Here is a 27,074-nt window from a genome sequence, read left to right on the forward strand (position 1 = left end):
CCATAGTTGCCACTCTGCTCAGTGCGGGAGTGAATGCCATAGTTGCCACTCTGCTCAGTGCGGGAGTGAATGTCATAGTTGCCACTCTGCTCAGAGCAGGAGTAAATGCGATCGTTGCCACTCTGCTCGGCTGTACAATCAGCCCCGGCAGCTCTGTATCTTGTGCTCAGCTTCGGCGTCTGCCTTGTATCGGAGAGGATTCTCACCTTCACTTTCTGTCACAGAAAGGCAGGGTGAGTAAAAGGGGTAAAAACTAAAAAGAACAATACAGGAGGAGGTTTGCTAGCTGTATATATAAAAAGTCTGATAGGTTGAACGATGCACTATGTTGTTTGATATAAGATGTAATGACCAAGTATTATCCATGCTGTGTTTTAGGTGAGCTTTGTTTCGTGTTGGAATGTGGGCACTGCGAGGTCAGGCAGCTTTACCCATTTTATTCACTATATACAAGTACCAAGGATAGCACCTGAACTTAACATGGGATCAATAAATATTTCAATGAGGTCTGGCATAGGGGCTCACACCTGTAATCCTAGGACTTTGGGAGGCCAAGGTGGGAGGTCAGGGATTGTTTGAGGTCAGGAGTTGGAGATTAACCTGAGCAAAAGTGAGACCCCATTTCCAAAAAAAAAAAAAAAAAAAATAGAAAAATTAGCTGGGCACAGTAGTGTGTACCTGTAGTCCCAGCCACTTGGGAGGCTGAGGCAGGAGGATCTCTTGAGCCCAGAAGTTTGAGGTTGCTGTGAGCTATGATGATGCCACTGCACCCCAGCCAGGGCAACAAAGTGAGACTCTGTCTCAGTTAAAGAAGAAAAAAATTTTGTTCAATTAATACTTAAATATTTGAGTGGGTGTTTTTCATGGCAGTTAGGAGAGTTGGACTGTTACAAATGCTGTTGATTCACAGCTGTTTGGAGTTATCCCACGACACATTTTTTAAATCTGGGGTTCTTAGCCATGCTGAATAAGGGTGGACATGAAACAGTGCCCTCTGTATACTGTATGCACTAAAATGACACATGGGCATGGCAAGTCAGGATGCTGAATTTGAAAATATTTTTTATATTTTTTTCTATAAGAAAATTATCAAAAAGTGTCTTAACTCAAGAAGGTGAGATTATAATGAAACAAAAGAGAAATCAGTGTATATTAACGCCTAAAATGTTTCTCAATACTTATTGCTTACATTTATTGAACACTTTGCATCTTCTCATCCATTGTAACACCCTAGGTGGACGTTGTTATTGTAGTACCCATTTTACAGATGCAAAGCCTGAGGCTTAGGCTTGCCCTTGGACTTGGCTGTGTTGAGTGGTAGAGTCTGCACTCTCTGACACTGGAGTCCACTATGTTCTCCTACCTGTTAGGTTTGGAAGTTCCTTTGCCCCCTCGGAATACCATGAAATGGAAGAAAGGTTCTATTATTGATCTTGCTGATCTAATTTCCAAATCCTTTGTAAAATACTAACAATGAGACGGCAACTATGAGAGACCCAGAGGCCCCTTCATCCAAAGGTAGAACTATAAACATGCAAAACGAAATCAAGTGAAACAAGGAGTTAAGTGTGTGCTCTGGTAAAAGCCCTATGGAAAACATGGAAACAATGTTTTAGCTTGATTATTCTAATTATTTAGATAGATGTAGGTTTTAGAAATCTAATGCTCTGTTCAGTATCACTTCTTAGACACTAAAATGATAACAAAATCTTGCTTCAGAAAAAGAAATTGAAGACCTTTGCACTATAAATATCCCTAGGGAAACTGCCCACTTGGTAAACACCCCCTGGAATTTTTGTGTGTCAAATTAGGTATGACTCATGGATTGATTTATGTTTCCGTGTAATCCAGTTGAGCTGGTTAATATTCTTTTCTAATTTTTAGTGGCTCAATGGGGTAGAGAACAGGGAGGCACCGTGTCAAAGATATTTTAAATTAAACATAATGTAATCTAGTTGCAACGGTAGCCTAGTGCATTCCCAGCTATTAGCCAGCATTACAGCAAGAGTGTGGTGCTTTCTCCTCAAAGTTGTATTTATTTATAACATGTCTGTCCACTGTTCGAGTGAGAATTTTCTAGATGTTAGTTTACTTTCCCAAAGGACCCCCTAATAAACTTGAATCAATTATATCTTTATAAGGTACACAAGCTTCGTACTATAGCTACTGGAGTGCTCACATGTGTTTCCACTTACTGAGGGCATCGCTGTGCGTAGATACAACCCCTGTGGGAGATTTTTGTATATGTGGTGTCCTTCCAAAGTAGACCAGGTGATGTTCTGATCATTCGGTTGGCCTGGTGTTTAACGCCACTGTGGATTCATAATCTCACTTGCAGCCTCTCCTGCAAGGCACCCCCTATCACATGCACATTCTATCTCCTTGTTTACCAATGCTTTGTTAGTGCGCAGACGGCAGGAGTGTCCCCCGCACCCATCTTCAGCTGTGAACGGCCAGCTGCAGTATTAGGTTTCATGATTCGGTCCCATTCATGACTCTTCCCTCTTGCAACTTTTTTCCACAGTGATTCATGAAAACAGACCATAACCTATTGTGTGCCTTCTGGTATTTCCATGCTATTTTGGGTGCTCTGGTGGGAATGGAAAGGTTATTTTTGAAGATGATCGTGTTTCCAGGTGAACATCTTCCCAGCTAATAGGATGAACTCTATCTTCTCATTTATGATCACAGAAGCAAAGAAAGGACAAAAAAGAAACGAATAAAAACAAAACCCCTATTACATGCATGTGAATAGAATACATACTTTAGTGTCGACATCATATCACACCATTGGATTAGATCGGACCATTCTGCATACAAAATAATTATATTTAGCTTTGAGTTTTTAAACTAACTGTATTACGAAGCATTGTCAATTTTTTAGGGCAACAAAACTTGCTTGGTGACATTCAGGGCTCAGTGGACAGTGTTCTACTCTCCACGTCATACTCTCTACTAGTTACTAGCTGCAGGGTCTATTTAAATTAACTGAAATTGAAGAAAGTTAAATGACACTTTAATTACAGTTAGTTGCTCTTGCCACATTTCCAGAGCTCAATGACCACACCAGGACAGTGGCTGCCTCACTGGACAATGAAGACACAGGACATTTTTATCAGCTCAGAGAGTTCTAGTGTTCAGCACTGTCCTAGGCAACTAAAAACATTTCCGAGCCTTGGGCTTTCATCAGGAGTCAACATAAAGTACCACCATGGAAGCATGAGTCTAACTCTGTAAGCCTGCCTTTGAGGAGCTGGCTCTCACGTTTGTCCGTGAAGCCAGGCAGGCAGCAGTTTCTCTAGAGCTCGGGACTAACCGCAGTACATTTGTCTTGACCATTCATTGTTCAGTTCCCCTTACAATAGACAGTGAATGATTTAATACTTCCTGTTGTATTCATTGTATCTAGGAAGGCCAGATTAGGCTTGTTTGCTCTGTTCTAAATTGTGTTTTGTTTATTTGTTTTTATTTTTTGGTTAACTCGACCTTCTAATAGAATAAATTTCTCTTCCCTCTTCTAACCCTAAGTCCCCATCACCCAAACAAAAGCGCTTGGTAGTTATTTGGTTTTTCTGGTTTTGTTTTTATCGATAACAACTTTGTTAAGATATAATGTACGTGTCATACAACTCACCTGTCTAAAATATGTGATTCACTGATCTCTAGTGTACTTGTAGGGCTATGCATCTATGTCACAGTCCATTTCAAAACATTCTGCTCACCCCCCAGTAGAAAGCCTGTTACCCATTATCAGTCTTGCTTGCTTTCTGTCTGTTCTCCCCACTTCTTCCAGACCAAGGAAACCGCTGTCCACTGTCTGTCTCTGTGTTTACCTGTTCTGGATAGTTCACATATGTGGATCATACAATTGGATGTCTTTTGCGACCGGTTATTTTTAATCTGCAAATTTATTACAGTTCCCTTCAGTATTTTGCAGAAATAATAAAAACAAATGTCATTTTTTAAAAAAGATTATTGAATGCTTACTACCTACCAAGTACTGCGTTTGTTGCTATAGAGCAGTGGTTGGCGCACGTTTTCTGTACAGGACCAGATAATAAATATTTTTTTACTTTGTGGGCCAAATAGTCTCTGTTGCAATCACTCTGTCATTGTAGAGTGAAAGCAGCCATGAAAAAAATGTAAATAGAAAACCATGGGTGTGTTCCAATAAAATTTTATTTACCCAAACAAGCCCATGGTTTGCTGACACTTGCTCTAGGGATATAAAGATGAAAAGGAAAACGGTCCTTAACAGCAATGAGGGTGACAAGGCAAGTTCATTTACGGCTCTGCCTCGCAGGCTGTTCCCTTTCTTCTCTCTTCCTGCTCAGTCCCCTGCCCTCCAGGCCTGGCCAGCTCCCGGGTGTTCTTCACCGAGTTAGACCAGGCTCTGCAGACTCTCTGTGCTTCTCCTTCACGGCGTTCCCTGAGCTGTGTGGGATCCTGTGTGATCCCTGGTGTACACGTGGTTTCCTCTGCTGCAGTCTAAGTGTCCCTAAGTTGATCTCCACAGTCATCGCAGACCTACTGGGGTTCTTTGCGCGCAGCAGTCCGGCTGCTCTTGGTTGGGTTTCTCAGATCTAGGACACGGGCTGAGAGAGCTCCGTACGTGGATGAGAGTAAAGCTGCGTGGCCAGACACCGGCTCAGGACATCCAATGCCTGTGTCATAACCTGCCTGTGCACCACCAAGCTGCGTATCTTCTCAGCACCTCTGTTGCCAAGGTCTGGGGAAGATTAAGTGAGATAGGACCTGTTAACCCCTTAGCACAGACCGTGCTCAGTCAAGGTCAGCCCCCATCCCACAGGGAGTTTACAGCTCTGCCTGTGACACACAGCGCCAGGGTGGCTTCCTGGAGGCCACAGCAGCTGCTCTCAGGAAGGCTTTCAGTTGATGGAGTTCCACCCCCACTGGAGGTCAAAGGAAACTTAAGTCTTGGAAATTATGTCTCTTCTTATTACCTAAGGGTGTTCAAGCCAGAGGGTGCCTGGTAAGGATCAGGAGTGCATTAACTAAGCACGGGTGGAAACAGTGCAGGGCGAATCAGGAGGCGGGAGTTTCTCCATCTGCTTCTGCTCTTTGATCAAGAACTTACTGAATAACTTTCTCTGAGCCCCAGATTCCTCATTTGCAAAATGCTCATTAAACTAACTGCCATATCGTCAGTGAGACAATGCATGGGAAAGGGCCGTCTGTACATTAAACACGAGGTATGCCCGTCTTACTCTTTTAAATAATCCCACAGTACAAATACGCTATGACTTACCCGGTGTTTTCTTTGTTGGTGACTATAACAACATGGTTACTTTTGCCATTTCTTGTTGTTCTGGTAATTGTGTCTTTAAAGCCTTGCCTCTCCTCATATTTAGTTCACTAGAATAAATAAACTTTGCTAACAGTAATGAGAATGGAAGCAAAATTAAAACCTTCTTAGCCCCATGAGGAAAACTAAAGTAAAAAAATTAAACTAAGGAAATTATGACAAAATCTTTCAAAATTTCAAGGTTTTTTAAATGTTAATCAAGAAAAAACAAACTTACCTACTGTGATGAAATCATGCCCAATACATTCCTTTGATCAAAGCTTGTATCTTTCCATTTCTGATTATTAAAAATAATACATCAGAGGAATGATTGTTTCATAAAAGAATTCATAATAGGATATGTTTATGTACTAAGTTTTCTGGAGTATATTTCTTACATAAAATTTCTTTATATCTCTTATAAAGAAAATGTGTTTTTTTCAGTAGTCTGTTATAAAAATACTCAATTCACATGACCAGAACCAAATTCTTTGGTTTTCTTTTAAGTTATAATTCATCACATACACCTTTTTAAAAAGAACTCAGCAAATGTTAATGATTTATTTATTTATAATTCATTTGTGTGTATACTTTAATCATAAAAGGATTTTAAACCAGCAGTATTAGTTATACTTTATTAAATTATCAGCAATTAATAATCTGGGGTTTTTTATAAATTTTAAATTATGAAGCTAATATATATACTTAGTAGAGAAAAATTGGAAAACTCTTAAAAATCACAAAAGAAAACTAGGTTTCTGAAATCCCACTGAGTAAATGAATAGATCTGGGCATTTTTCATTACCTTAAAATGAACATATTATTTTTGTCACCTTACATCATCTTATTTAAAGGACAAAGGTTTTGAATGCATGAGGGGGGAATAATATTTCTTCATTATTTTTCATGCACAAATAATCTATTCAAAGATAAAGACCAGCTACTGTCCCCTCCCACCTTCCCAAACAATCCTCAAAACTTCTACTTATACCGCTGAGCTGGCATTTTAAACCCAAGAAGAAAAGAAGTTGCTCTTTTTGGCCAGATGCGGTGGCTCACATGTGTCATCCTAAGCACTCTGGGAGGCTGAGCTGGAAGGATCCCTTGAGCTCAGGGGTTCGAGACCAGCCTGAGCAAGAGCAGAGACCTCATCTCTAAAAAATTAGCCTACATTAGCTATAGTGGGCACCTATAGCTCCAGCTACTTGGGAGGCTGAGGCAGGAGGATCCCTTGAACCCAGGAGTCTGAGGTTGCTGTAAACTAGGCTGACACCATGGCACTCTAGCCTGGGCAACAGAGTGAGACTCTGTGTCAAAGAAAAAAAAAAAAAAGAGTTGCTGTTTTTGCTATGACCACTAGTGGAGGTTTTGTTTATTTGTCTACCTTGGAATGATTGGGTGTTTTCAAGTAGCTTTTCCAGTGTAACAAAGAGCCTGCAAGAAAAGCTGGGTGTCCCTACAGCCAGCAGAGTTGTCTGCAGCCGGCACTGTTTCCACAGACTGTCTATAGACCGGTAGCTTCCTCCTCCTTGCAGATTATGCTGAGCTTGTTCCCCTTCTTACACTCGTGGCCTACATTCCAGGAGATCAAGCCTGGCACATGGTAATGAATGTAGGTTTTATTTAGAAACATGACCACTTGTCACTGCTCAGTGTCATGTTATCTGGCAGACACTACCAACATTTGTCTAGCGTGAACATTTTCATACTTCTACACACAGACCAGGGGAAACTTTCATCCCCACGTGAGATTTAGCCTCTTGCTCTGCAGAGCCTAAGTTTTGCAAGTGGAAGCTTCATGGTGGTGACAGAGGACCTACGTGCCCCCAGGATGGCAGAGGACGGCTGTGTGGACGCAGATCTCCCAGATTGTAACTGCGATGTCACAAGGCAGGCTTGTCCTTGAGTTTCTTCCATTGTACATAGCTTTCGTGTTGCGTGGGGTTTGGAGAGTGGATGCCAGAGACTGTAGTCCAGAATGGTTTGGGCAACATTAAGGGGAGACGATCGGTGTTAGGAGGTTGTTGGCCATGGACTCCTGAGAGTTATTTGTTGGTTTGCTTTCTTGTGCTTCTTCTGGCTGTGCAGAGCAGGATGACAAGGTTAGTGGTCTCTCCCAGCTCTGTATCCCAGTTGTCTCTGGTCTGTGTGAGTCATGCGGGGAGTATGGCTACAGTAGGGAGGCTGTGACACAGGAAGGAGGTCCAGAAAAAGACCTAGTCATCTGCTATTTAAAGGATGGGCTTCTGATCAAACTGAAATTCAGCCTTAGCCAGTTCATCACTTTATAGTGGAAAGCTTTTCCTTTATTAAATCAAAATCAGGTTTCAGGGGCCTGGAGGATTTCACGTGTGTGAGAAAATTGCTCTTGTTTGTGTTTCTAAGTAAATTTCAGTCACTGACTCAAATAAAGCCTATAAAGTATGTGCAAGATGTACACATTTGTGTCTCAAATAGTAATTTAGTGTATTCTGCAAGTGTTCACTTCATACTTTTTAGTCATAATAAAATTATGGCAGAAATTTTCATTTCAAATTGTTTCAATTTTTTTTTTTTTACCATATCATCCCCCAAATAAATTCCTACAAATGAATAAGATTTACCAAGAGTGCTTAAGTCCTATCATATTTAGAATTTGGGGTTTTTTGTTTTGTTTTGGTTTGTTTTGGGTTATGAATGTTATGGCCACTTTCTTGAGAGTCATTTTCCTGAACGTTTGAGCCAAAAACTGGGGTGCACATTATACGTGGGAACACATTACACATGGCAAAATATGGTATTATCTTTTAAGTTATCAGCAAGTCACCAACCTATTCAGCAAGAAACCTGCAATATTAGATTACTATTTATTCGTAACTAAAATGATTTGATGCTAATCATAATTTTTTTGAATCCTACCATTCATTATTTGGTACCTGCGCTGGCCTCTTCCTATATTTGGGTTTTATTTTAAGATGACTGTGTCACCACTTGAGAAACTCAATTTGTGGTTAGAACCTGTTGAAAATACCAGGAGACTGTTACAGATGCCAAATAGTTTCTATTCAGGGCAATATAATACAACATCACCGATGATACGTGTAATAAGCTTTAAATGTTTTGGGGTGATGTATTTTATCTGCAAAATATCATCCACTACTGATATTACCATATGAAAAGAAATAAAGTCAAGCTACATATTTTAAAAAAATGACTAATACTAAATGACTTTGGAGGACAAAGTAGTGAAATATAAATATAACATATGTTTGTAGACGTATGAGTATATATGTCTAAGTACCTGTGTGTGTGTGTGCATCTATATTCTCGTGGCAGTATTAACAAGCTGGACAATTGGATTTGAAAGTGGAATCCTTCTCAAGAAAGGTCAAACGCCTGTGATACACACTGGTGAAAGGAGAACTCTAAGCTGCAGAGACTTACGGATTTATCAGGCTTGCTAAACTTACTCAGGCATGTGACGTCTACAGGCATCTATTTTGAATTATAATCCTGGATGCTACCAAAAGGGGAAAGGGATGGTGCCTAAACTTCTTACCAACGATAGATAAATAAAAAATACGGCGACACTTTAACCAGGGATTTCCTGCAAAGGAGTAATGGAAAAAACATGGGACATTTCTCCTAAAAAAGTATGAGTCATGTCCAGCAAATATCAAATTTAATAAGCCACGGTAAATATATGGGGCCTTTGTTACCCACCTCCCCCCCTTCCACATCTGCTCCCTGCAAAATACACACACACCCCCAAAATGTATTTTGCTATTTGTTGTAAAATACACTTTCTACAAAATGAGAAAGGAAAGCCACTTATGCTTCACCCCACTGACTTTGCTAAGTTTACACATTTGTTTGAAAGAGGAGTTCGTCCCTAATGGACTGTATGAACAAGCATTTCCATGTCACGATGCCCTTGACATACTGCACACTAGCACTCTGCCTTGGAGCTCAGTCACTGTTAGATAAGATAGCCTGTAACTTATTTTGCCAGTGTAGACAATCCAGTGGAGCAGGGTTTACTCACATTCCTTCCTCCTTTGAGTCTTTGGATCATATTAGTAAGTGAGTTTTGAACCAAGAAATTGAACAAATTTTAGTACTTGACGAATAGACCATTGGCCAATGTTGGGCCTACAGGAAAAATGTAAGTATACATTTAATATCAAGTAAGTTTTAGAAAAATGAAAACATTAATTAAATAAACATATTCACTTAAAATGCTAATTATTAATGTTTAGCAGGCATTTAAATAGTGCCCAACTTAGTGTAAAGCATTAAGCTTGGTCTGGCCAGGAGAGGGAAAAATCCAAATGTGAAAATTCACAGATGCAGCTGCCCAAGGAACTTAGTGTGAAAGGGACCAACTTGTGCGTAAATAGTAGCAGGGAGTTTAAATAAGGGTAGGGGGGAAACAGCACAGTACCCTCTAGTGACACCCCGATGCTGTTACGAGGTTGCTAAAGACCCTACGCTGAAGCAGAGTCAGTACCCACATCCCACCACGTCTGAAGACAGGAGGCAGGGCAGTGGGTTGCTGGCAGGACATTCTTACAGGGTGAAACCAGGATGGACCTCTCATGCTATGTGCCATTCTGAGTACTATTCTGGTGGGTTTATTGGTTATAGACTGTCCCTTCAGTTCAGGGCATTATGACCAGGGCTGTTAGTCTGTGCCATGCCTTGGTCACTGGTAGAATGTGTTGCCCGAGCTTTGCCCCTCACTGCCTCATGCCCAAAGGAATTTTGTCTTATATATGAGAGAAGTGTGTGTAGGATGTATGTGAAAGTTCTGGGAAATATTGTTCAAGGTCAATGCCTTGAAGTAGGGGATAGTATACTATTTCTATGTATGAAACTAATTAAAGAAGTCTTATCTTGTGTGGAAATGTGAGTCATGGTAAACATTGTAACACATTTTATTTCCCTATGAATAATATATATTGTGGACATATAAAACATATATAATGTTTTAAACACACATTTTTTGTTTTCAAAACAAAATGATGTACCCAAGAGTGCTTTTACAAACTGAAAATATATAAATATTATTATTAATTATAATCAATAAAATATAGATATTATTATTAAAATCAGAGCATAGTGAAAATGCTTTTTTGGATATTTGTATGACAGTACTTTGAGGAAAATGAAAAAGAGAAACATGGATTTATTAAAACAGTAACAGAAGGGGTGATAATTTTAAGCAACTAAAAATGAATGAAAATGTCCAAAATACTTTGATGATGAGACATTTTCTCCATATCAGTGTCTTTTCCTCAGAGGAGCCTATCAGAATCAATCTGAGATGAGGGGTTAGGAGTTGGCAGGTATACTGGTAGTATTTCTCAACTCCCTATTATCAAGTAAGAGCAATAACCAATTCTAGGAACCCTGTTAAGGTCCTGACACCGCCGAGTGTACATGGATTGCTGGTTGTGCCAGCTTGAGACCGGCTTCTGTGACGTCTGAATGTAACAGAGTTAGGAAATACCTGATGACTGAGTATAAGTTGTAAATCTTTGAGAACATTCTATTGCAGATCCCCGTCTCCAAATATATCACTTCCCCAGAGTCATAAAAATCATGTTACTTTTGACATTTTTTCAAGAAGATACGTCTTCAGTTGGGCCAAGTTGACACCTGAGGAGATTAAAGTGTTTTGCGGCTTCTCTGTTCACCCCTGTGATGAGCAGTGTCAATCAGGTGCCAATATTTCCTAAACTAAAAGGCAGGACTCAGGGTCTAAAGGCAGAACTGCCTCTTAAATAAAGGCTGTAATACTTCCTATCACCATGACCATGGTGAGCAATCCATGTACGCTTAGCCATGTCAGGATCTTAACAGGGTCCCTATAATTGGTTATTGCTCTTACTTGATAATAGGGAGTTGAGAGATACTACCAGTATCCCTGCCACAAACTCCCACTCACACCCTGCCCACATCGGGTTTCAAAACTAACTTGCCTGCCCCTGCTCTTGAGCCCGTCACCCTTCTCCTGTGCACTGAGCTCCATCATCTGTGTTCGTTAAGATTGCTTTCCTCCCTTTCCTTCTTTCTCTGGCTTCTTCCTTATGAATTTTCAGCCAAAAACCATTATCAGGCTATTTTAATAATAAACTACATTAAACAAAGCCAACAAATCAGTTTTTCCTTGAAGGCAGGTCATTTCAGAGGTTCTGTACTGCATTTACTTACCTTCTTTCTTAAAATAACAAACTACTTTGTTACCACAAGGGTCTTACTTAGCCTAAAGACACTCTGTGTTCTGTTTCCACCTCCATAAATGACTCACTTAGGAATGGGGACTCCTTCCAATTGCCCAACCCTGGGTCCCCTTTTTAGACCTCATCATAACTATACAGCTCTGTGTTTGACAAAGCAGACTGGTAAAGCACAAATTTGAGAATGCATACGAGTCACCTGGAGTGCTCACTAAACATGCACACTCCCTGGCAACACCTGCAGCAGTTCTGATCCAATAGGGCTGGATTGGGGTCTAGGAGTTTGTATTTATATGAGAAGCAAACCAGGTGAGTCTGGTGCAGTGGCCTTGAGAACACACTTTGACCAACCCTTACTTTCTGAAACTTCCAGCCTTTCATTTTCTGCTACACTTACTGACCTTCATATTGGGGTTCAGGCAGGTGTCTTAGTTCTTGGTGTGCTCTTGACAGAAGAATGACTAGATCCACCAAAAGCAAGGCAAGTGTGAAACAAAGTTTATTGAGGAAGAGGAAGATAGGTTTGCAGAGCAAGATACCATTAGCCAGAGACAATAAGCAGGCCCCCTCGTCATGAGAAAAAGGCTTTGGTTACGCTTTGGGCTTCTGTTTTATACTGTCTGGGTGGGGCCCTCTCTGTGCTCAGACATTACTTTGATGGACAGTTAGCGGTGTGGTAATTAGTCTTAAATCACTCTAGGTTACTTTCCAAATCCTATTGCACAGGGCGTTCCTCCTCCAGGTGTGGCAATTAGTTGCTGGGTGTTGGGTTTAGGTGGGGCAGCCCTGCCCTTGTCCTTCTTCCCAGGTGGGGCAATGGCTCCAGGCAGCCCCAGGGCCGAGCACCCACCTTGGTCTTTTTCCCCAGGAGAGCCCAAATTCTATCTACCTAACATTCTTCTTTTGTTTCTGATTATGTTTTCTTAGTCTGTGTTTTCTACTTCTGCAGGAAGCCCCTTCAAATTCATTCTTCCTAGACTACACCCTCTCAGGAGGAAATCCACTCTATGTGGACAACTCCTAAGAAGACGTTATAAATAAACTCCTTCCGCTTTCTGGACCTTAGAACTCTGTTTCTGTGTGTTTCTACCTGGTCTCTCTCAGACTCATCATTAATCCCAAGAACTTGCTCTTCTCCTACATACTCCGAGGCAGCACCATCCAATTAGTCCCCCACTTTGAAAACGCATCATTTTTAATTCAGCCTCCCATCATGGAATTCAGCAATTCCGTCCTCACCTCCCTTCCTGCTGTCTTTCTAGTGTAGACTTTTTGATGTAAGCTGTGGGGATGATTCTACTTACTTCCTGAAATACTCCTAGGACATTTGCATTTCAAACTTGCGTACTCAGTATCAGAACTGATCTTATCATTACTCTGCTGATAAACCTTGGAGAAGTTGCACTGTGTTGGAAACAGCATGCAAATCCATTCTCTCTGTGAAAGGTGAGAGTTCACCTCTGAGCCGTTCAGTGGACCTGGTTCAGTTTCCACTCCCAGAACTAGCAAGTTCGGCTGAGTCAAAGGAAGAGCAAGAAACCAGGGAAGTGGAAAATGAGGCAGCTGGGGCTCCATTATTACAGAAAAAGAAGTATGGTTTGTTTGTTTGTTAACAGTTTGTTTAAGTAAAGCTGAGATAAGCTAGACTTTTCCAGGAGAGTGGAAACAGGTTCCCCTCAGCAGTGAAGGGAGACGCCCCACAGAGGCAGTCCACCCATGTGAGTACTTTCATCCCAATTCCTCCTATATTTATCTGTAAGAATTCCCCTTGGTTCCCTTGAGAACTTCAGAACTGTCCTGGTCTCACAGGTTGTGAATTCCCTCAGTGGTCACATAAGTCCAATTTTCTCAACTCTGTTTATTAACTGTTATTTTACTAATCATGATATCGTGTCTGTTAGTCTCATGATGTTTGTGGCAACCACGGTGTGTGTTGTTCTGTGCTGGGGATCCTTATCTTTGTTCTATGGGGGGATCGTTCATGGGCTAGAGGACACGTGTCATAGGCTAGAAGTTGTCTGTGGCAGGAATAGCCCATACTTGTGTAACTAGGTCACACCCACCCCAAATCCCTCATTTCATTTCAGGGCCCTTTCTAACTTTCTTGTCCTAGAGGCCATAATTCTCTGTCACCTCTCTGTCGCCCCTTTAACCTCCGCTCAACCCTATCCCTCTCCTCATAAGAGCATCTTTATAATTGAACTCTGGCCCACCCACCCTTTTATCTCTCCCCACCTCCTCATCTTTCTTCTACTTCTCTCCCCCAGCCTCCCCAGCACGACTGCACTCATTGGCTTCAAAGATCTCTGCATTTCTTCCCTTTGTTTCCTGAGCCAGAGCTTCCTCTTGACTTAATCCATCTCTCCAGATGCAGCTAATCTCTTCATTTCCTTCTCATCAAAGTCTCAACTCCTCCATGAAAAGGATGAAGCTTTAGTTGTCATTGTATTTCTGTGAACTCGAACCATGTCTACTTCTTACCATAAATATTTGTAGAAGGAATAAAAAAAATTAACAAATGGAGAAAGGAATGAAGTATTCCCTGAACATGGCCAGATAGAATTTATCACTCTTCATTTATTAACCAGAGACTTGCTTCATTTCTTTAGTCAGGATCTTACCACATTGTGTTACATTTCAGTATTTACGCGTCCAGATTTCTGGTCACATTGCCCATTTCATAAGTGAAAGAATTAAGTTCTAATTATCTTTGTTCTCGGTATTTCACACATAAGATGTCCACACATGATTATTAAATAAATGACAGTCTTAAAAAAAAAAAAAAAAAAAAAACATTTTTCCTGCTTCCTGGGGAAAAAAAAAAGGAAAAGGCTTTCGTTAAGAGTATGCTATGTAGTGAACACTTCTGGGCTCTGGAGGTAGAAACCTGGATCCCGCTCTCTGTTGCGTACAATCCAACAGGTCAGCGGTTACATTTAATGTAGCCTCTGGTTAGTAATAATCTCTCAGACTGCTTCAGTGCATGTGTGATATCTCACTGATGGTTTGTCTTATGTGAGCTTTTTTCTTTCAACTGGGTTTCTGCCACAAAGGTGCTGAAATACAACTCAACAGGGCTCGAATCATGTTTGGTCAACATCAGAACCATAGCTGTGTAATCTATTCATTGGCAATATGTTAGAAATGTTTTAAGAAGTTTTTTTTTTTCCTAACTACATACTCTTACTCATAAGAGAATAAATTATATTATTATGGAAATAATTTTTGTTGCAACCATGAGATTTCTGTCACTGTTATAGTATATTATAGTCATATGGAGTTTATTTGTTAATATTTATTGAATATTTCCCATCCATTAGAAAATATTTCCCCTACATTATTCAACTTACATAAGTCTCCCAAGTGCTCTTGTCCTCTGTAAAACCCCCATTTTATACACAATACAACAGAGACCCAGGAAAACCGTGCAACCTGCACAGAGTCTCAAAGTCGGAAATAGCTGAGCCAGATGGACCAGCACAGTTTGGCTTCAGACCCAGCCCTCACTTCTGCACGTGGGGGAATCATGGGTGGGGGTCTCACTGGAGCTGTCATGTTCTTCTCTATCTGCAGGGTGAAGAAGCTGAAGGAGACCCTCGTGGCCGTGCAGCAGCTCGATAAGAACATGAGCAGCCTGAGGACGTGGCTCACTCACATCGAGTCGGAGCTGGCCAAGCCAATAGTCTATGACTCCTGCAACTCAGAGGAGATACAGAGAAAGCTCAGTGAGCAGCAGGTAAGACCTAAAATTGAAATGAAGTCACTAAGCTACGGAATACCTGTCCTGCAGAGGTCACGAGGCGGCAGGTGTGGGCATGAGGTGGGAATTCTTGATGGAAGGTCAGGAGGAAGCTAGGCAGGATGCTGAGGAAGGGGGCTTTGTCTAGGTAGGTGTTTGGGGCAAATAGGTTCCGTGTCATCACAGAATTGACTTAAAAAGATGTTGATCCCATCGTGGGCTAGTGTCATTAGCCCACCAAGAAACTGTTCTAAGACAGTAGGTAAGTTTGGGTTGCAACAATGTACCCAGACAGGTTAACACATTTGGTTATTTATTTGTGGGTCACTAGCCCACTATCATAGACTTAGAAAGGAGCCCTTATTTTTCTGTGTATAGCATTTGGGGCAAGATTATGATATATACTTAAGACTTTTTTAGATTTTTTTAATAGTTCAGATACATTCCAAAGGACGTTTAGAATTAAAAAAAAAATGTTTTGCAAGGAGGATTGGATGACCTGTAGACCACACACTTGTAATTTCACCTTCGCGTATATAGCAAAGACAGCAGGTCTCGCTGGCACGCTGTGGACAACCCAGTGAAGCAAAAGAGGATGACCCTAGAGACACACAGAAGAAATGTTCAACTCCCTCCCCACCAGGTTCCAGTTCCCAGTACTAAACGCCATAAATTCACCATTAGAAAGAAGTATCCTTACTCCAGGCCAGTGTGGCGGCTCCTGTTTGGGAGGCCGAGGTGGGAAGATTGCTTGAGGCCAGGAGTTTGAGTCCAACTTGAGCAATATAGAAAAACTCTGCGTCTATGAATTTTTTTTTAAAAAGTTAGCTAAGTATGGTGGCATAGGCCTGTAGTCTTAGTGAATTGAGAGGCTGAGGCAGAAGGATTGCTTGAGCCCAGGAATTTGAGGTTACTCCAGCCATGCACTCTAGCCTGCATGACAGCATGAACCCCTGTCTCTTAAAAATAAATAAACAAATAAATAAATAAAGAAGCTTTTTAGTCCATGCCTTTAGATTATCTTTGAATATTCTATAGAGACCCTGGTAATCCTTCCATTAAATTGAGGCCATTGAAGCCAATTTGCTTACCTTTATTCTTAGTAAAGTATCTCAAGAATGGAAGGGAAAATATCCAATGTACTCAGTACTGTTATGAAACCATTTTATAATCACTCACACTTGCATATGAAAGATAAATCACAACTATACCCCAGGATGAAGAAGGAAAGAGGTGGAGGAGGGAGGAGAGGGGGGAATGTGATGTAAGGAGGGTAAACCGTGAGACCATTCCCGTGGTTCATATTACAAGGGTTCATGTCAATTCTATTAAGTATAGAGTATAAGGCTCGGCGCCTATAACTCAACTGGCTAAGGCGCCAGCCACGTACACCTAAGGTGGCGGGTTCAAATCCCCAGCCCGGGCCCGCCAAACAACAATAATGATGGCTACAACCAAAAAATAGCCAGGCATTGTGGCGGGCACCTGTGGTCCCAGCTACTTGGGAGGCGGAGGCAGGAGACTCGCTAGAGCCCAGGAGTTGGAGGTTGCTGTGAGCTGTAATGCCACAGCACTCTACCCAGGGGGACAGCTTGAGGCTCTGTCTCAAAAAAAAAAAAAAAGGTATAGAGTATAAATGTCTTAACACAATACTTAAGTAAATGAGGTGAAGGCTATATTAACTCGTTTGATGTAAGCATTCCAAACTGTATTTAAAATCAGCACATTGTACCCCATAAATACATTAATGTATACATGATCTATGTGTTTATGACTCAATAAAAAAATGCTATAAAATGAAAATATAAGCAGCATCTATTTTTAAAATCCTATGAAATAGTTTATGTATTTATTTTAAAGACTAAGCTGACAAAATAGATGTTAAAATATAGTTTTAAGAGTCGGGCTTTATTAAAATATTAAAATTAGCATTTACATATTATTGACACAAATAATTGTACATGTTTGTGGGGCACAGAATGTGTTTCAATGTATGTATATATAGTATAATAATTAAATTGGAGTAATTCTCATATCCATCACTTTAATCATTTGTCATTTCTTTGTAGTGACAACATTCAAAATTTTCTAGTTATCTTAAAATGTGCACTATATTTGCCTTGCTTTAAAAAAATTTTGTCAACCAAAAAATTTTTAGTTTTCATGAAACTAAAATTTTCTGATGAACTCCGATGTTTAAAATTCTGACTAGAGCTAGGGGAGTCATGCTTGGCTTCCAGCTCCCCAAATTCTTCTGGAGAACATGGTAATAATGTTAGCAATGATAAGAGTAAAATGCTTGTGGCCAGTGCTCTGATTTAGCAAATGCACAAAAATCAATTAAGTACTTAAATATGGCAAATTGATCACATGCATTATCGCCTCACCTACTAATAAAACCAAAATGAAATGATAGGAGAGAAAAATCAAACCCATAGTGGCGAAGATACCAGGGGAGAAAATGGTAGAGCCGACAGAGCTCCACTGGAATTCTGGAAGACAGAAAGTGGAAAAATGAGCGATGGTGTCAGCAGGAGGGCGGGCAGAGAGAGCTGGCTCATGCCACAGAGTTCCAAGACTCAGAAAGTGAAGAGCAGGTGAAGTGAATATTTGTCTAGAGACTGTAAAGGAGAAGATGGCTCAGAAGGCTCAGTTAGGTGTATACTGGCAGATCCTCCCCAAGCCCAGACAGCCAGGCTACTCCTCCGCTTGATGCACCCTGAAAGAAGACCAAGACATGGTTCTCTGAAGAAGGGAAGCCAGAAGGAGTTTGGATTACCAGCAAGGCCAGATTTGCCTGTTAAAAACAGAGAGGTGAAGTGGATGGCTCTGTACCAAGTGGTGTGGCTCCTGCCCCACCTCCCCAGCTTACTTCCCACAGTGTCAGTTGCCAGACTTATACCCAGCTGGGAGATTAGAGCTGTCCTCCCTGGAGAAACTGACTAGAGGAGAGAAAATACCTCAGGAAGTGAGACTTATGGCAACCCGACAAAGGCCAGCCCTCTGTCTAGCAGCCATAGTGGAGCCTGGTGGCTGACACGCCTTAGAATGCCCGGGCAGGTGTAAGCGGCTGACTTGCTCCAAACTATTAAGCAGGAATCCCCACCACTTAAAGCTTCTACCATTAAAGGAAAAACCAAAATAAATAGAAAGGGAAAAAAAAAATGAGAGGAAGAATCAGAGGAAACACATTGTACAGAGAGAAGGAAGCCTTAAAAAGAAAAAAGAAAACCTCATAGAAATGCGAGATTTTGCATTAATAAAAGACACAATGCCACTTTTTAAAGTAGTTTTCATAATTAGGAGTCTCTCCCACCAAATAAAACAAAATGGTAAATAAGTGAAAAATAAGGGAGAAATATAACGCAGTTTAAGGATTGATACAAGAGTTTCAAAACCTAAGTCAGTTATTCTATAAAGCTCACCCCACCTCAAAATGAAAAGGATAAAGAAAATGGAGAGGAGGGATTTACCAATATAAAAAAAATTCTCCAATGAAAAGCATACATTTCCAGATCATCAGTGCCATACAAGTACCCAGGAAAATTTAGAACGAAACCAAAATTTCGGCAAAACCATCCCAGGGTACCACCCTATAAAATAGCAGAACGTGAGGACTAAAGAGACCTTAAAGGTTTCTCGGTGGAAAATAAAATCTGGCTTCTCTAAAGCAACCCTGGAAGCTAAAAGACAACGTCACGCTGCTTTCAGAAAGGTGAGAACAATATTTATGATTTAGGGTGACATACCTGCCATTTCATGTATAGAAGGTATACATCTTATGCACCCATTTTTCAGGGAGCTAGTGACAGGTGCGATGCAGACCCCAAAGCCTAAAAGGAGAGCAAAGGTGCTGTTAAGCTCTGGGGAAAGGGAAAGGGAATTGGCAGGACAGAGGGGAAGGGACAGCCCCAAGACAGCTGCCCTGCAGCCCCCCAGCACCTGTCCAAGTGGAGCAGGTGGCCGCGTGCTCTGGGAGGGACGTGTCCAGGGCAGAAGAGTTGGACTAGATGACCTGACGGGCTTACCTCACCCTCAGGGCAGTTTTATTACTTCCGAAGGTGAGGGGCAGAAGTAAGCATTTTGCTTTTGAAACAGAGGGATTGTTAATTCCAGGAAAACAAAAAGTTATATAAGAAATGGAATAGATTCACAGCATATTATGCTCCTCAAATGTCAAAAGTATTCAGTAACTCTAGTCACACAAGCAAGGACTTGGGACTCTGGGGAAATTCGATAATGCTTTGTTTTTATCATAATTTTTTTTTATTTCTTTCCTACATTTAAAATTTCTTTCTGAGGAAGCTGCTGATGGCATGAGATATGATAGTATGAGATCTCTTAAACTCCGTTACACTTTTTAAAAATTGATATAGCATTTTTACATAGCCGTGGATACGTGTGAGCGTATTTATTATTTTATTTGAGATGGAGTCTGAGTCTGACACCCTGGGTGGAGTGCTGGCATCGTCACAGCTCACAGCAACCTCCAACACCTGGGCTCAAGTGATCCTCCTGCCTCAGCCTCCTGAATAGTTGGGTCTACAAGGCATGTGCCACAATGCCTGGCTAACTTTTCCATTTTTAGTGGAGACAGGGTCTCTCTCTTGCTCAGGCTGGTCTTGAATGCCCAAGCTCAAGCAATCCACCCACCTCTGCCGCCCAGAGTGCTAGGTTTACAGGCGTGAGCCACCATGCCTGGTGCAGGTGATATTTTATTACATGCATAGAGGGTTTAATGGGGCTCCCTGAAGTATGATACACCTGAAGTATCTGTTTGGAGGACATTTCAAGCCAAACCATACATTAGAATTTATTCCTTCTATCTAACCCAATGTTTGTACCTACTAGCCAGCCTCCCTTCACAACCCCCACGCACACACCCTCCCCAGCTGCTGGTTCTATCATTCAGCTCTTTACCTCCAGGAGACCAACTTTCAGCTCCCACATATGAGTGAGAACATGCGATGTTTGGTTTCTGGGCTTGGCTTATCTCAGTTAACAAAATGACCTCCCGTTCCATCCATGTTGCTGCAAGTGACATAATTTTATTTCCTTTTTCTGCAGTGCAATAGATTTTTGGTAGAGCTATGTACTCAGGCTGGCCTCAAACTCCTGGCCTCAAGTAATCCTCTCACCTTGGCCTGTCCAAGTACTAGCACAGATGTGAGCCGCCATGCCCAGCCTAATTTCAGTCTTTGTTATGGCCAAATATTATTCCATTATATGTATTTCCATTTCCATATGTATATAGATCATAATTTCTTTATCCATATGTCCATTGATAACCCCATTACCTTTTAACAATGGTGAATTAAATTTAAAACAATTTACAGATCTTTGGAATACAAATCCTAGTTCTTCAAGCCAGCCATTAGCAGGTACATAACTACAGCCTGCCCTCTTTGTCTGTGGTGGATTCTGTCTACTGAAGATGGAAAATACTTGGGGAAAAAATTGCCTCTGTACTAAACATGTACAGACTTTTTTCTCATCATTGCTCCCTAAATAATACATAGTACAACAACCTTTACATTGTATTAGGTATTTTAAGTTATCTACAGATGATTTAGTGTATACAGGAGGATGTGCATATGTTGTATGGAAATACTATAATATTTGATATCGGGGACCTGAGCATCATGGATCTCGGTATCCATGGGAAGTCTTGGAACCAATCCCCTGTAGATACTGAGGGATCACTGTTCTCACTCATTGATTAGGGTGGAAGTGGTGGACTTGTGAAGTAGAATCTGGGGCAAGATTCATTTTTCATTTTCATTAAAGAAGTTAGTTTTATCTTAGCGTGTTCTACTTCATGTGTTCTGTTTGTATTTTGGCATTGTTCACACAGCCAAAATATTTCTAGACCCTTTTTCTCGTACATCCAAGCTTGCTGGATTTTATAAAGGAGGCTCAAGAAACGTCACGCATTCAAGTCAATGACACGTTTGTCGAGGTCCGGCCCAGCCGTTTGTCAGTGAGCACAGCTTCAGTGGCGCTCATCTGTACGCGTGCAGTGTTTGAGTAAAGCATGTTGTATCCCCCGCAGGAGCTCCAGAGAGACATAGAGAAGCACAGCACGGGCGTCGCCTCTGTGCTCAACCTCTGTGAAGTCCTCCTGCATGACTGTGACGCTTGTGCCACTGACGCCGAGTGTGACTCCATCCAGCAGGCCACGAGAAACCTGGACCGGCGGTGGAGAAACATCTGTGCTATGTCCATGGAAAGGAGGCTCAAGTAAGCCAGTGGGACTCACACAGTTAGGGAAGAGAAAGATCTAGAAGAAGAAAGAAAAAGAAATAGCCCAGAATGCCCATTGTTCACTATTTCCTATGGTCACAGTGTCCAGAAAGAGCCCTGGCTTCCCAAATTGGCTGTTGTCTACATGTATTTAGGAAAATAAGTAGGTATAAAAACAATAAATAAACATAGCAAGCCAGATTATGTCTGACCTAACAGTTAAAATATAATATAGAAAAACTAAAATATACCCTTAAGAAACAAGCATAATATTACAGAATTTGTGGCTCTGAAAAAGTAATTTGTTTATTAAAAATTAAATGATATAAAGGCATTATTTATATTTAAGCTCTTTGAAAAGCCATGGTGTTATAAAGTTACCATAGTGACTGAAAACACACCATCATCATGCTCTCTAGAGAACTCCGGAAAGCTTCACGTTCATCCTGTTGTCATAGGTTGACTTTGTCAGGGTGAGTTTGATGTTGGACCTCAGTGGATTTTCAAACCTCAGTTTCCTTTTGGTGGACACTGGCCAGAGTGTGTCCATCACACTCACACCATCAGCATGTCAGCTGTGCTTCTGAACTCCCCTGCACACAGCCAGGACTGCGCGTGTTATGTGTTTACAAGATTCTTTTTGACTAATTCCAAATTCAGAGCCATGGAACATATTTTCTTTAAAACACACACACACACAGCTGTTTTATTTTGGCTCAAACAGTTGTCTCTTTTTCTCTCTGGTCAGTGTGGCCCAGGGCACAGTCATTGTTGGGCACAACAGTTGTGTGTTTGGGCACCCTCAATCCTGCTGCAGGCGTCGGGAAGGGTTCAGGAGCGTAAACAGTCCCAAATAATCAGAATCCGTTCTCTCCTTTTCTGCCTCAGAATTGAAGAGACTTGGCGACTGTGGCAGAAGTTTCTGGATGACTATTCTCGTTTTGAAGATTGGCTGAAGATTTCAGAAAGGACAGCTGCTCTCCCCAGGTCTTCCGGGGTGATCTACATAGTTGCCAAGGAAGAACTAAAGACATTTGAGGTGATTTACAATTCCATAGTTTTTAATCTTTATTTTGGTATTAAAAGTAGCCAGCCAGTGGTTGGCATTCTCAGGCATAAACTAACTATTCACCTACACATCATTTGTTCAAATAGCTGGCTGAGGACTTTGTAGCCATTTTTATTATAAGTAGGCAAAGAAGAGCAGAAAAGAGATTTTTATTTTAAAAATTGAAGATTATCAAGAATTACAAATAATGTAGTAATGATGAAAAGTTCTATTAGGAAACAAGAATCATGACTCGCCCAAATATAAATAAATACACACACACACACAGGGTGGACATAAAACTCATGTGCAATTTAAAATAGTTTAACATAGTAAATTGCACATGAACTTTAGTCCACCCTGTATATAATCATACATATATGTATACATGATCATTGATAAAACAGAGTTGGCTCTATTTTATGGAATAAAATGTTTTCCTTATAATTCTAATTTCACAGGGAAAAGCAATTCTAGTTTCAAGTCACCAACGCTTTTCAATTACACAGAGATAAAAATAGCAGTAGTGTAATTACACCCCTAAAGCAGGGAATCGTTCAATGATTGATTCCAGTCTTCGCCTGTTTGCACAATCTTTAGTCCACTCTGTCACTGTGATCTGATGAAACTCAACTTCTCAGCTGCCTCTCATTTTCACAGGGGATCTGACATACAGCCCAAAGTGGGCCATTTCTGCATCTGAAGTTTCTTTTCCCTCTGATTCCCACTGATAGGCAGAGCACACAGTTTTGATTCATTCTGATCATTCTTGGTGGCCAGTTCTGCCCCAACCAAATCCAGCTGGACTCATTTTTATGTTGCCGGATATAACCGGGCATTCACTGAGGCTAGTTAAAAGAAATAGGAAGTTTGCTTTTTGTTTTTATGGGATTTAAAAAATATATATATATCTTAGATTTTAAGATATATTAAGTCTCACTCTGTCACCTTATGTGGAATGTTGTGGTATCAGACCTCACAGCTCCTTCAAACTTTTGGGCTTACCAGTTCCTCCTGCCTCAGCCCCCTTGGTAGCTGGGACTATAGGTACCCACCACAACATCTGACTTTTAAAATTTTTGTAGAGACAGAGTTTCATTTTTACTTAGGCTAGTCTGAGTCTCCTGATCTCAAAGGACCACCCCCCCTTCCTCAGCCTCCCAGAGTGCTAGGATTATAGGCCCGAGCCATCCGGTGCCCAGCCACTCTAATACTCTAAGATATATATATATATATTAAGAACTTATGTGAAGATATATATATACATATATACATGAACTTATAAAGACATTCTAAGGGTAGAATATAAACGTCTTAACGCAATAACTAAGAAAATGACATAAAGGCTATGTTAACCAGTTTGATGAAAATATTTCAAATTGTATATGAAAATACCACATTGTACCCCTTGATTGCATTAATGTACACAGCTTTCATTTAATTTAAAAAAAAAAAAGGACGTTCAAGTACTAAACGAAATAAGTAAGAGTTTTTTCTGAGTTCTGAATAGATTTATATGCAACTATATCCCTTAATTTCAGAAGAAAAGATTTCCTACATAAAAAATGTCCACCTTAGAAAACTTGTAGTAACAAGCCACCGTAAGCTGTACGGTAGATTCCAGGTCGTCTCAATGTGAACCGGTGTGAGGGAAATGCCGCAGAACTGCATCTCATCACAGGCTCAGCCTCTTGAAGGTTAAAGCCTTTTATAATTGGCTTATACTACAGAGCCGATTATATCAGGTCCTTTTTGATGCTATTTTAGACCCTTGGATTTTATAGCAAAAGTTAGCCACATAGTTATCTTTTATGATGAGTTGTTTTATCATTTATCATTAATTTTCTTAAGAGATAGAAATAAATCATTATCATTAATCTTTTATTTAATTTTCTTAAGAGATGGAAATAGAAATAAGTTTTGCCTGAGGACAGTCTTTGGCTCATTCTGCTGTAGAATGTTTGGGACGGGTCTGGGTATGCTGGGGTGCTGGCCCTGGGTACCGCACCCTCCCTCCAGTGGGCAAACATATACGCTGACTTTCAGCAATGGCAAAACTTCAACTCTCCTTGCTGGGGAAATAACTTAAAGTTTTATAGGATAGAGGACAGGATTTATTAGGAGGAAGTCCCAGAAGGAAAACTGTTGAAGAGGCAGAAATGTAGTAGCGTGTAAACAGTATGATAAGCCAAGAAAAACAGAATTTGGGGATTTGATGAGTATTGTCCAGTTGGGGGATTACAAAAATTTTGTCTAATAACTAGGATAAAAATAAGTCATAAATCATATGAATGAATTTGAAAAGAAGAGTTTGCTTTAATTTTAGCCAAATAATCCTTATGCTATGGCTATTCTGTATTAGAGGGAGAAAAGTAGAGACAGTACCGACCTTCAGCATCTAATAGGGCATGTGGGGTGTCTTCAAAGGTGAATAGACACCTCCATGCAAGGTGGTGTACTAGCTCTAACATGGCTTACAAAACTGTGAATTATTCATAGGAACAATAAAAAAGAAATAGAGCATATTCCAAGCTTTCTTTTTCTTTTTTGTTGCCCAGAATAACTCACTTTGTTGCCTCAGCCTAACTCACAACAACCTTAAACTCCTGGCTCAAGGGACTTCTTGCCTCAGCCTCCCAAGTAGCTGGGACTATAAGTGCCTGTCACCACACCTGGCTAATTTTACTACTTTTAGTAGAGACGGGGGTCTCACTTTGCTCAGGCTGGTCTCTAATTCCTGAATTCAAGCAAGCTACCCACCTCAGCCTCCCAAAATGCTAGGATTACAAGCCCAGCCCAAACTTTTTAAGATATAAAATTACTTATATTTTACTAAATTGCTCTTGTTCTTTTTAAAGTTCATAATAGCTTCTCTTTAGAGGACTTTCTGCAAAAAGTCGATTAAGGTTTTTTCTTAGCAGCAGAAGTGAGACAATTTCTAGTTTTTAGGAAATTATATATTTTACAAACAACAGTGCCATTATGGATGTCTTTTCTGAATATCGACACCAGAACTATTGAACATTTCAAACACACATTTCAGAAATACACACACATTTATATTTTTGTAATGGGTCGTTTTGTAAGAAAGTTTGTTTCCGGGCTGTTAATTATTTTAAAGTAATTATATTAATATAATTATTTATAATATGTGTACTCTAATGTAATACACATATTATATTTCTGTGTCTGTGTGTACGTATGTGTGCATTTATCTATTTCCCATTTTCTTTCATGTTTTGATTAAGCCACTTTTTTCCTTAAGCTCTGCTGATTAAATTTGCTTGTGTAAAGGGATGCCACTGTCATCAGAAACTGTCCCTTCCCTCTGTCTGCAGTCACGTAGCTTCCCCCTCCTGACGAGAATGTGGGCTGCTTCCCACACCAATGTCCTTCTCTGTGGTCTTAGGCTTTTCAGCGACAGGTCCACGAGTGCCTGACGCAGCTGGAGCTGATCAACAAGCAGTACCGCCGCCTGGCCAGAGAGAATCGCACCGACTCGGCCGGTAGCCTGAAACAGATGGTTCACGAAGGCAACCAGAGATGGGACAACTTGCAGAAGCGTGTCACCTCCATCTTGCGCAGACTCAAGGTTTTTATCTTGCCTCGTTTATAACTCAGAGGCCTGGAGGAGAGGATTGGGCCATTTTTGAATGCAATATTGGGGCATAAATCTCAATGATTTTGTAAGATGGGAATGGCAGAAGGGTGTGCGGGGGACGTGAAATGGCAAAGGATTGAAGGGGCGCCCATTGCTTGTTGAGAAAATGACTTTCCAGAAGAACATTGGCATTGGCTGTGCCATGTCAGTCATGTTTACGTGGACTTCTTTTATTTATGTATTATTATTTTTTATTTTGGAGACAGTCTCACTCTGCCACCCTGGGTAGAGTGCTGTGGCATCATAGCGCACACAACCTCAAACTCTTGGGCTCCAGAGATCCTCTTGCCTCAGCCTCTTGAGTGGCTGGGATTTCGGGCACCTGTCACAATACTCAACTAGCTTTTTTTTCTTTTTTTATTAGAGACAGGGTCTTGCTCTTATTCAGACTCGTCTTGAACTCCTAAGCTCAGGCAATCCACCTAAAAATTGGCCTCTCAGAGGGCTAGAATTACGGGCATGAGCCATTGCGCCTGGCCTGTGTGGACTTTTTAATTTTTGTTATTTTTCTCTCACATCCAGCATTTTATTGGCCAGCGTGAGGAGTTTGAGACTGCACGGGACAGCATTCTGGTCTGGCTAACAGAGATGGATCTGCAGCTCACTAATATTGAACACTTTTCTGAGTGTGATGTTCAAGCTAAAATCAAGCAACTCAAGGTAACATATATTATTTTTCAAGTTATCAAGTGAAAAAAGCCTGAAAATGAAAGGATTTGTAGACCTTTGGGGGAAGAACGTAGTAAAGAAGTCTTCTTTTGAAAAATTAGTTCTTGGTTGTCCAAAAATATTCAGGAAATATAAAAGATATTAAAAATAAAATAAAATAACCTTTTATTATACTTTTAAGTATCAAC

The 27,074-nt window shown here is 40.7% G+C and overlaps 1 protein-coding gene across 11 annotated transcripts in view; it reads left to right on the plus strand.

Annotated features, from left to right (window-relative positions):
- SYNE1 (spectrin repeat containing nuclear envelope protein 1) overlaps nucleotides 1–27,074 on the plus strand; it is a 448,631-nt gene that overhangs the window by 393,791 nt on the left and 27,766 nt on the right. For 10 of the 11 annotated variants that reach the window (XR_002775281.1, XM_023517949.1, XM_023517955.1 and 7 more), the window contains 5 exons: nucleotides 15,100–15,262; nucleotides 21,318–21,505; nucleotides 22,397–22,547; nucleotides 25,966–26,148; nucleotides 26,740–26,877. Coding sequence is in view for 10 of the 11 variants with exons in the window: in XM_023517949.1 (XP_023373717.1) it covers nucleotides 15,100–15,262; nucleotides 21,318–21,505; nucleotides 22,397–22,547; nucleotides 25,966–26,148; nucleotides 26,740–26,877 (823 nt within the window). In the remaining variant the exon portion in view is untranslated. Of the gene's footprint in view, nucleotides 1–6,658; nucleotides 7,204–15,074; nucleotides 15,263–21,317; nucleotides 21,506–22,396; nucleotides 22,548–25,965; nucleotides 26,149–26,739; nucleotides 26,878–27,074 lie in introns of those variants that run through there. The other variant, XM_023517958.1, reaches the window with a different exon arrangement.

The sequence above is a fragment of the Otolemur garnettii genome, unplaced genomic scaffold, assembly GCF_000181295.1.
Source record: "Otolemur garnettii isolate 467f Iridium unplaced genomic scaffold, OtoGar3 scaffold00126, whole genome shotgun sequence".
NCBI lineage: Eukaryota > Metazoa > Chordata > Mammalia > Primates > Galagidae > Otolemur > Otolemur garnettii.